The sequence below is a fragment of the Aphis gossypii genome, chromosome 2 (assembly GCF_020184175.1).
Source record: "Aphis gossypii isolate Hap1 chromosome 2, ASM2018417v2, whole genome shotgun sequence".
Taxonomy (NCBI): domain Eukaryota; kingdom Metazoa; phylum Arthropoda; class Insecta; order Hemiptera; family Aphididae; genus Aphis; species Aphis gossypii.
Window position 1 is genome coordinate 66901475 of NC_065531.1, and position 12245 is coordinate 66913719.

The 12245-nt window shown below is 28.2% G+C and overlaps 1 protein-coding gene across 1 annotated transcript; it reads left to right on the forward strand.

Moving 5' to 3' along the window:
* Positions 1–1269: 1269 nt before the first annotated feature.
* On the forward strand, positions 1270–11722 carry LOC114131809 (uncharacterized protein DDB_G0280315). Its single transcript, XM_050201486.1, has 7 exons — positions 1270–1437; positions 6660–6974; positions 9658–9924; positions 10835–10870; positions 11140–11266; positions 11370–11437; positions 11547–11722. Exons 1-7 carry the CDS (start codon positions 1342–1344, stop codon positions 11643–11645), a joined length of 1008 nt encoding a protein of 335 aa, XP_050057443.1. The 5' UTR covers positions 1270–1341; the 3' UTR covers positions 11646–11722.
* The last annotated feature ends 523 nt before the right edge of the window (positions 11723–12245 follow it).

Sequence of the window (12245 nt, forward strand, 5' to 3'; positions counted from 1 at the left end):
CGTTTTACTTCTTCATTTTTTTTTTTTTTTTACAATTTTTCTATTCAACGCACTAAAAAAAATTTATTGTATTGAATATTGAATTCATTTAGATGATAACAACAAAAATGTTCATAAATAATAAAATAAATGTTTGTATATTATGTACTACAATATAGATAATCATTTATTTATAGCTAACTTATAGGTATACATAATTAGTTAAAAACAAACGAATTAAATTGTAAAATGTGGCATAAAAAGGCGATTAATCGAAACGCTGATTTCCCTTACTATCTTGATTTTAATGTTAAACGGTACTCAACAACAGCAAATTTCTTGCGGTTTCATCAGCTGCCTTTGCAACTGTAATAATAACAGTGACTCGTTACGTTTAATATTTAACCATCCATCATCGTGTATTTGGATCGTTCCGACGTCGAAACTGATCCTGAAACCGGAAGTTGTGGGATTTTCAAGATGAGCTTCGAATTCTGTTTTTAGTCTTATTACGGATTATCCCGAACTCTAAAACAAATTCACCCCTGCGAGAATATTTTTGGTTGGAAGAGTATCTATCAACGTTTCGATGAATACCAGGTAAGAACTTATTTCTAATTAAGTTAACATTTTTTTTTGTATTATTATTCAATTTAACAACACTTCTAATTAGACAAAATTTAATTTGGTGAGAACTCCGTGCAAAAAATATTACTCAATGAGCTAAATTAAAAATCGCTTTATTCATAACGGCTTTTACATACACCCATGTGTAATTTAGAGAGCTAGCTGAATATCCTCCCGATTACAGACATGTTGACAAAAATCATATCAATGTACATGACATGTGCGTGACTTATTTGTCCTTGCAATGTGTACGTTATTTGTTATTAATTGTAAAAAAATGGCAAACTGCAAGACGAACGCCATATGAGACACCCTCTTTACACGCGATACGATATCATATGAAAATTCATTGTACTTACATCTGCATATTATAAAATTATAGGCACCTATAAACTATATATGCACCATGTGCGTGTCGATCACCCACCGCCAATGGCACGACGACTATAATACTTACTTCCGACCGGAAGAAATATTACGAACGTACAATCGGCGACGGTATTCGTGTACATATTATCTATATGTATATTGTATATATATACCTATATATATAGATACACGCGTATGACCGGAATTGGGGATTTTTTTTTTAATAAATCACTGGCACAACACAATAACAATTATTATATTATTGTCCGTGCTACGGTCCACGATGGCAATTTCCGACAACGTGTATAAAAACGAAAGACTCGCTGTACGATAATATTATATTCACGACACATCGTCGTCATCACCATGTTATTATTGCTAAACAACGCAGGACGCTGCCATAGTACTACGACGGTCGTGACGCTGTCGGTCGCCGTTCTGCTGACCGTCGGGCAAGTCCACGTGAGTAAAATTTATTATTATTAATAGCAGGGCTCAGAAATTGATGACCATAAAACAATTAAAAAATGACATAAAAAAATGCATATATGAAATAAAAATAACAAAAAATGGCCTTAAAAAATTACAAATAATGGTTTAAAATCAATAAAAAAAAATATATATATATTTTTTATAATTTATACAATATTCACAAAAATAACTACCAGATTTTAGCCATGTATCTCATCTGGATTTAATAGTGAGTATTCAATTTCCTCGAATTTTCTTTTAAATTAGTAAGAAATATGTAAAAATGTGAAAAATGTCGTGAAATAACAATAATGTAAAAAAGTCCAAAAACATAAAAAAAATAGAAAATAGAAATTAGAAATTAGTTATTTAGATTCGCTTGCTATTGAAACATATTTACAATTAAGAAAGCATTGTCTAAAAAGTTCAAAATTGCAAAATTTATCACCTTTTGAGCCCTAATTTATTATATTCTAATATTATAAGCATATAATTGTGTATACTGCAGTATAAATCGAGTACATTAAAATAAAATAATAATAATTCCTGTATCGCGTACATACTGAAAGGAAAAACGAAGATCGAGATATTGTCCGTGATATGTTTTACTTACTCCTTATACTATCTACCTGATAATTTTTATACAGATTTTTATGTAATTTTCCATGAAACTTTATAATAATTGAGAAAAAAATGAATTTTTATTCATAAGTATAACTTATCTACACGCTTTACAAGTTTAAAAACGTGTTTGTTATGTTTTCATTATAGGTATTGTAATTTATCTTTATAATATATTATATATTATAATAATATACATATATATTCAAAATTTTACAACCTTGTGAGACAGTATTGTAAAATTGTATATTAATATTTAAGATTATTTATAATATAAGTCAATAAAATCAATGTAGTTAAAATTAATTGTTGTACAAAATAAAACAATGAAGTAAGATTATGACAATCAACTAACACGTATATAATATAACGTGATGTTACAAATTATATTAAATTAATAGCACTCTTAGGATAGTGTGATCAAATTTTCTGATATTTCACTAGAATATAAGAAGCGTATGTTATAATTTTTTCTTATAATAAAAAATAATATTTTAATTTCAAATAATGTATAAATTGTAACGATAACACGGAACCTTATATAGGCTATTTAGCTACATATCTGTCACGAATAACGAATCCATTTTTCTCGATATCTCATAATGTTATGGCAATAAAATAGTTTTTAGCTTTGATGACAACATTTAAACTTAATTTAAAACTCTAATAAGTCTAATAAAACTCTAATTTTGAACCTCGTTTAGCTGGATTTTTATCATTGTATCATAGTATAGCATATTAAACGTATTGATAAAATGCATTTTATAATGTTTAAAAATATAATTATTATAATATCGTTACACGATCTCCAATTTATGACTAGGAACAATCGGGAGTTTACGTTTTTCATTATTTCCCCGTGTACGAGTATATATACAGATTATAGGTGTTATATTCGTATCTATATGTTCTCACGACACATAGTCATACTGACATAATATAATATTATGTGTATACATAATAATATGTTGAGTGTTGACGAGGGATATTCTTTTTTCACCTCGTCCTTTGAACCTTTTATTTTTTTTACCGATTGACATTTTTCACGACGAATAACGCGCATGTTATGTAAATTGCTCCACGTTCCGAGGCAGTACCTATATCCTATACCTATACTACGACAACAATATTGTTTCCGTATAATTTTTCATACTTTAACCCGAACGTCGAAAATTGCATACTACGCGTCTCTTGCCAACGTGGTTATTATATATGGTTAGTCTGCAAATTCTAGCAAATAAAAAAAATAAACTTTTTTCCCCAATAAAAATATAAATATGAAAAATTGTATTTATATGTTCATAAAATGTTATAGATTTACATTAAATCGTTTATATAGCATTGCATGGGATGGAATCACGTATGTATTATGAGACTTGCAATTAAATGCGTGTAACTTATACGTATTTTCAATAACTCAATAATTATAAATTACAAAAAATATTATAATATTTGAAAGTAAATTTATAGGTTCCTATTCATTTTCAAGAATTATCAATTTTCTTATTTTTCAAATCTTTTCCAAGTTATATAAATACCGATTACTTGTATAAATATGTCAGAAAATTAATATACTTCTACACTTATACGACGAGTAGGTCTAAGGTCTAAAAAATAAAATATGAAAGGTATTTTTAGTATTCAACAGGTGTATTGGTATATAATTGTCTCATTTACTTAATAAAATCGTTTTTTTTTTTTGTGATTTAGATGTACCTACACTTCATAAAAAATATACATATAATTAATACCTAACACAATTTGTTCACTATGTAGAGGATTATTTTGTTAATTATTAAGCGTAACGGTTAAATATTGTGTGCACATTATTATGAAAAAAAAAAACATTTTTTTAAACAATGTGGACGTACAATTTGTAAATATTAGTCGATATCATGAAAATGTTTTCTCATAATATACAATAAACGTACATACATTCCCAAATTTTGTAAATTATTAATCAATTTTAAAATATCAAGAAAACAGCATATTATTTATCTATATTCTATAAAAATAATTATTTATTTTATTTATTACTAGCAGTCACCCGCGTGCTCTACCCCCGTGGATAATTGTTTGCGAATTGTAGGACTGTTTCTTTGTCTTATATTTATTTCGATCATAAAATCCTGTAAATTGTGCATACCTCATAGATACGCAAAATAATAAAAATTTATGGTGTTTTTAAATTCTCATAAATATACTTATAGATAATAAAAAAAAAAATGTTTTCACATTAATACCATTATTCTTACACCCGGGAAATATATTATATAATAATATTTTAACGTCGTTAAATGAATAACAATAATAATATGATTATTAAACAACAACAGTGGGCATGGCGTTCTGTGGGTCTTCGCATCATACAGCCAATCAGCTCGCTATTGACTTACTATACTACTTTTTTATTGGCTATTATTATTATTGAATGCGTTTAACCTATCTTAACTACTCGAGTCTCAAGATTAAGCACGTCAGTCGCAATTAGAACGCAGTGATCTATACTTCAAACCCCACAGGACCGTTCAAAGCACCGAGCCGTTGTCATATTTCACATACGTCGACAATAATAATTGATTCATCGTCGATTCTATATACACATACTGAGGTAGGTCGTGGGTGATTGCTTTTCTATAGGTACGCTTTAAACATTTTTTTTAATATATTCCGATGTATATACATCAAATTTCAATTTTTAAAACTTATCTTGTTACTTTTTTGTAATAAATGAATAAAGATACACATACAGTTACTAGAAACTATAGGAACACGTAGATATATTTTGTTTTCACACCAAATGGTGTGTTCAGATAAAAATAATATATTTCTATAAAAATCTAAAAATTTCAAAATATTGGAAATTTTTCCTAATAAAAGTGGTATTAAAACCTCCAGCAAACTGTTAGGTATGACACTAAAAAATTTGGTGACAATACGTAAAACGGTGTGGATTTGTATGCGTGACAAAAAATCGGAACTTACTTTTATAGTAAAGATTTTAATATAATTACAACTAATTAATTTATATTCTTATCTAAAGATAAATTTCCATTTCGAGGCACTTAAAATGTTACTTTAAAAATTACACTATTTTTAAACATTATATGTATATATTTCTTATACGTAATTTAATTAATTGCTTTAGTACAATCATAAATGAATTATAACAATAATAATATCCAATATAATTTTATTTATTACTGCAATTACCCGAGTTTTGCAGCTGCTGTACATAACATGCTAGACGTTAGTACATGACAGTATTTTTAAATCATGCACATTAGCTTGTTTGACAAGTATTTATTTAATTTTTATGTGCGAGTTAAAAATCCTAATCTGCCTAAAATAACAATTACCATTTATAAAAATAAACATTTTTTTGATATGACTGCATCTTCAATTTTTATTAAATTATTATCCACTTATTTAAAACAATCACCGCAATATAATATCAATTATCAACTATAATGATTACTACCTATACAAAATGTATATAATTTAATACAAAACATATTATTTTTGTAGCAACCACTGGTCACCTATCCGTTTTTGATACACTTATAAATTAAATACCAATTAGGTTTAGTAATTTAATAATATAATTATGTATATTGAATAAATTATGAATAATAGTATATAGTTATTATGCTATTATAATTAATAGTGATAAGTTTAGATGTACACAATTTATTCAACTATTTTATGGACAAATAAACATCCAAACTACATAAAAAAAAATTTTTTTTTGTAAAATGCACAAATTGCTACTATGTGTATGACAAAATGAACAAACAAAAATTATCATCTTTATTGTATAAAAATTAATTATTCACAATGTGGATAATTTTCATGAAGTGGATATTTACTTTACAAAAAGAATGATTTCATTAATTGAATATGGCATATTATAATATGTACATATTATTTGTAATAAGATGTGAAGTTAATCATATATTTCAAGTTAAGTAACTAAAAACTTATTAAGTTAGATTGAAAATTAATTTCTGAAAGTTTCTTAATTTCTAATTTAGTTGGTGTAAATAAAATATTTTGTTGGAATAGAAGTAAGAACTTGTAGAGTAAATTTGTTTTTATAGATTTAAATACCCTGTTTATTAAAATGTTAAGTATTATGTTAAGTAATTAAATTAAAAATTAAATAGTTATGATTAAGTATAATATATACTACATCCAATAATAAATCTATTTTATGTTTTTGTAAAACAATTTTTAAGGATTAATGTCCTTTATTATAGACATTTTAATAACTGAAAACTATTTGTTTAAATTTTGAATTAGTTAAATCAAAATTTTCAAAAAAAAATATTCACTAAATAATTTACAATCAAATAGGTAGGTATTATTATTTTAAAAATAGAAGTTTACATCTCCATTATTGGATACCAACTCTTTAAGTAGTACAAAAAAAATGATGATACCGATATTTTGAAGAACTGTAATATTAAAGATAAAAAATGAATATCGAGCATGCTTGGTGTACCATATAGATATACATGTACTAATATTAACGGGTATTGAGTCCCCGCATTCAACGTCGACCATAATAATATTTTTAAAATATCTCGCAGAACCTTAAGTGCAGGACGGCGGACCATTCTAGGCGTCATGGGGAGTTTGTCGACATAGCCGAACAGTGCAGCAACACGACTTCGGGCGACCGGACGTCGACGGTTGATGGCGATTATTCTACTTACGCGTCAAGCAGCGACAACGATGGCCGGTGGAACGGTGACGGACGGCGGAACGGAGACGGACGGCGGAACAACAATAATCGCGAGTTCAGCGTAAACCGACAGGACTTTGGCAGTAACCGCGGGGGCGGCAACGGCGGTTACGACCGCGACCAGTCGTCTTGCGGCGAAGTCCGACCGCAACAATATTCGGTGAGCGTAGTAATGTATTTATTTTTTTCTTCATATTTTCTTTTTTTCGCGATGTTATGTCTATAGAACCGAAAGGCGTTTTAACTATACAATATATAAACAGTTACTATACCAGTAGCTTTTTGGAATAGCAGGTGTGCGCGTTTTTCACACGTCCAAAAAATTAATGTGACGGAACGACGTTCATTTGCTATTTCTTGCCGAGAATGGTGTTGTGGTCCGCGGTATATAATTTATTACGAATCGAGTACTGGTTTTTTTTTTTTTAATTTTTTTACCAACAGGCGACTTTACGACTTATAATATTAAAGTAGTAACATGTGTAGGTACACATCGCATAATATATGGCGACGACATATCTGTGGTTTGTGGTTTTATATTTCGAAATAAAATTTTTAAAACTCTTGATTTTGCACCATTTGGCAAAAAAAAAAATAAAAATCATATGTAACCCTAAACTTTTTAAGTTCTACCTATACATTTTGAATTAAAGTTATAATGCTTTGTTTATCCCAAGAATGCTCTTCGACTACAAGTACCTACATGAGGTATTTTATATGTAAATAATTACAATCGAAATAAAATAACTCGTGACCATTTTAAATGCCTATCGTAAAATCCAATAATAATCAATCATAAGTTTTAACTTTTTTGACCGTTTTACTTTGACCTATAAATTGAATGAGCCATATATTTTACCATATTTTTTTTTATTCAAATTAGGAGGAAGCAACACCTACAACTGTAGTATCTGTCTTAAAAGTACCTACGGTAGTATAAAAAATTTACAATGAGCAGTTCACTTTTGGCTATATTATAATATACTCCATATTTTTAAGTAAAAAATAGTTATATATTGCTACTTAAAAATACCTTTAAAATGCCCATGACTTACTCAAAAACAAAATATCGAGAAAAAACTGAAAAAACTGACGCACGAGCAGAGACAATGTTGTTTAATTTTTTTTAAGACATTTTAAGTGATTATAGATCAATTCAAACTAATATTAAAACTAAATTTTAACTATAGTTAAATTTCATTATAATGAAACTAAACGTGAACTTATAAAAGTATAAGTTTGCTATGTTTACACTTTTAAGATGGTGAAAACAAATGCGGGTGTATCGCGATATATTTGTCAAACAAACTTAAAGCACCTATCATTAATTTTGGCCTATAAATAATGTCATACACAACTAATCTACTCATCTATAAAATATAATTTCGTGTAAGGTTCAAACTTCAGATATACATTATACATACCTAATAACATTAAACAAAAACTTTAATTTCGTTAGTATATTTTTGTGTGATTATAATTTTCTACTCGACATAAAACGTAAAAAATCGAATTATTATATTTACCGAAAATGCAAAACTGTATTTATACTATAGTTATTCAAATGTTATGAGAAAACATTTTATAGATGCCCAAAGTTATAGGTGCCCATGAATTAATAAGCCATAATGAACCTTTTCAAAAAAATTGAGTAAATAAGTAATTATATTTTAGTAAATTTATATTTTTATAAAATAATATAGTAGAAATACGATTGAGAACACTTAGTTTTTATTATTCTATGCAATGTTACCAAATATATAGTAGACTACTGACTAAAAATCCAAGTAAATAGTTATCAAAAAAATGTAACATATTATAATAATCCAAACTTTGAGTTTAATGATTACCTATTGTTGTTTAAGATGAAATATTACTGAATCCAACAATATAATGATAATTTATATAAATTACAATGACATACCTGGTAAAAGTTTGTATAATAATTTATGTATGAGTTTTAAAGTAAAATTTTAAATTTGAATATCAAAACATAAAATACATACATCATACATGCCACTTATAATTATGGCAACGTTGCACAAAGAGACGTATTTATGAATTTTGCGCCCCAGGTTATCTGAGTGTCATTATTTTTTTTATCACCCAAATGACCTAGGTACCGTATTATATCAAAATGCTCTCCAAAATTTACCACCCGGGGCCCAAATCCCCTCCCCCTGGACCCCCTAAATACGTCACTGGTTGCACAGAATTTATGTTTAATAGTTCTAGTTTTTAGGCTGGCGGTCATTTAATTGTTTCATTTTGAGCGTACTCAATCGACAATCATACCACAAAAAAGGTTTAACTTTCTCAATCGTACTGTAACCTCATATATTATTTATAATTTGCTATACCGCTTAGCATGCACGAAACACTACTCCAAACGACCGCATACCTTATCAAAAAGTAATAAATGACTCGATATAATATTAAATTATAAAAAATATAAGCCTCCAAAATGGTCTTAAATTGTCGTTAAATGAAATGGATAAAAATATTCAAAAGCTTATCTAGTTATTTACAACGATTAATATGAAACATCACGATCGTTAGTTTCAAACTTTTAACAATAACAACAGTGTTTAGTATTGTATGTTCGTTAGTCGAGTTTTTGGTGGATGGAATATTTGATTTACCTCTGAACAATTATAAATTCGTAATAACGTCAGTTGTCGTGAAACGTAAATTCACAATACACTTATAATGTTCTTTAAACAATATTACTGTTTTATTTCTGCATTGTATCATAAAATTGCGACTCGAAATCGAAAAATATACACATCGAGTAATATAATTAATATTTTTGTTGTGTTTCCTCTTGCGTGGGAATTATACAGGGGAACACGGGTAACCGGCCAAAAAACCACCGGCAAGGAAGCTATCCAAGTGTCGATTACGACGCAGGACAATCCAATTCCAACTACAGACAATCACAATCAACGAGACGGTACCGCAGGGATGACAGCAATGATAAGAATAAACGTCAGACGACGGCGATGACAGGCAGTAATAGCAGACTGTTGGGAAACAATCGTTTCAGAAACTTGACGAAAATCGGAGGAAATCAGTCGGGCAAAGGGACGTTTCTCGATAAAATGGACGCCGTAAGAGTATTTAGCATAATACAATTATCATTATCATCAATACCTCTGAATCGTTGTGTCCAAATGTAGTATGAAGGATGACTAGTTGACACAAAGTATTCGAAGTTGTCAATAAAATATGTTTTAAATCAAACGTCCTTAAATAATAAATATTATTATTCTAGAACGCCGTACATTCGACCAACTGTATTCTAACGAAACATCATAACCGTAATAATAAATTATTTCTAGGCACAGAAATATTAATTGCATCAGAATATTTTATATCATATATACCTATACACATATTATACATAATAACTAATAATATAATTTATATAAGATAGTATTTCAAAGATTTTCCAACTTAAGTTTTATGAGTGCGTTCGTTGAATATAATACCTATAATACGAACTGAATGAAAAAAAAATATGAATCTTGTGTGGGTGATGTGAGATCGTTTTTACCCTATCGATCCAAATAGAGGAGTGCATTTGGAATGTGTGGGTATATCTGTAGACTATTAAATATATATCTATATATCTATATATACCTATTATATAATATAATATACGCCCAATGTTATGCATCACTTCGGTTTCTTTCTGTTTGTCAAAAATGTCTTTTTTTTAATGCTCACCCTACTCAGCACAATATTTATACGTTTCTTATTCAAGCATTTGACATATTAATAGCGAGCCGATACATTACAACCTTTATTCTGTCATATGATATATTTATATATGTAAATATAGTATAGTCGTATAGCGTATAGAAGTAGAACAATTTATTATTTTCTCCAGATAAAGTGAAATATAATTTAATCCTGATTACAATTACAAACTGGGTTTTTAGCGATTGTTATTGATTAAGGCCTAATAATTTTTTCCACATATTTAAAAATTTAAAATTATAATATTTTTATTTACAGTGTACAATACATTGCGTTTTCAATCAGTTGGAAATGGTAAGTTATTTTTACTTGCAAATCAATTCGTTTATCAAAAACATCAAATTTGTTATAATTTTATTTTAATTGATCAAAATTAATACTAAAATATCTATTATGATTTATTTTATGACAAACTATTCATTTTATTTCTGGCCATCAAAGCGTGTTATAAAAGAAAGTTTATTGTTTTTAACACTCGAACGATTACAATCTGCTATAAGTACTATCTATATTATTTATTATACAATATAGTATTTTAGAAATTATTTATATTTGTCGGATAGCTGAACTCAAACTCTCGTCCGGACAAACATTCAATAGCGAATATTATGACCAATCAAATAAAAGATGTCGAACTGAAGGAATTCATACAGGACTCCATCGACGAATGCTTCGACGCCCTCGAGCTTGGTGAGTCTGGTATTACTTTCAAATCGTATTGCAGAATATAATTATTTATATTTTATTTTTTTTTTTTTATAATTTATCGTCGCCACTGATTTCATTTAAACAGACTCTCATAATAACAAATGCGAATTTTCAAAAAACTTCGCAGTGTGCATGGAGAATAAAGCTCAAAGGGTAAATATTTTAAACGATTACGATTTATATACTTTAAACTTTAAATAAAGTCCCACCAGCGAGTGGTATATATTATATATATGCTTACTTCATTTTTTTGTCCTTGCAGAATTGCGACGATTGGGATGAAAACTTGTCCGCGAACAAAATAAACTCTGCCGGCTCGCAAGACGGAAACAACCAGCAAGACAAAAGAAAAGGATATTAAAAAAGTTTCCACGTAGAATTAATATTAATGCCATTGATTAAATTATTTAAACTATTTATTAAACGTTGAAAATTCGACATTGTTCTATTTATATATATATATTGTAGCAAAACGAGTTCTCCTCGAACGATTAACGCGTATACAGTCGCAATTCCCACTTTCCAGCGGCTGCACTAGATGGCGGATGAATAGCGTACTTTAAATGCAAATACGCGTAATAAAATATTTTCAAGTATATTACTTACTCATTTTCGCAATGTTTATCAAAAATTATATTATGGTTATAAATACACAATTATATTCTTGACACGGAACATAAACACTATTCATATATTATACGCTTTATAAATTGATTACATTTTCCATTTGGTACAGGTGCGTACTTACTTATATTGAGCGGGTATGCTTATAATTTAAGTTTTTAAAACTAGCATACAGGCAAAACATTAATCACAAATACTACAGTATACTTGTTACAAGATTTGTTTAGATTAAAAATATAAAACATAACTTTTTATATAACTGGAATCAGTTTTATAAAATATAGTATCAGTAGGTACCTACTTACAACTGTACAAGTAGGTATACGTATAGGTATTT

Excerpts from the sequence above, each read along its gene's own strand:
- LOC114131809 (XM_050201486.1), top strand. The coding sequence starts at position 1,342 with ATGTTATTATTGCTAAACAACGCAGGACGCTGCCATAGTACTACGACG. Across the intron at positions 1,438-6,659 it reads TGACCGTCGGGCAAGTCCAC|AACCTTAAGTGCAGGACGGC; the intron begins GTGAGTAAAATT and ends AATATCTCGCAG. Across the intron at positions 11,438-11,546 it reads TGGAGAATAAAGCTCAAAGG|AATTGCGACGATTGGGATGA; the intron begins GTAAATATTTTA and ends TTGTCCTTGCAG.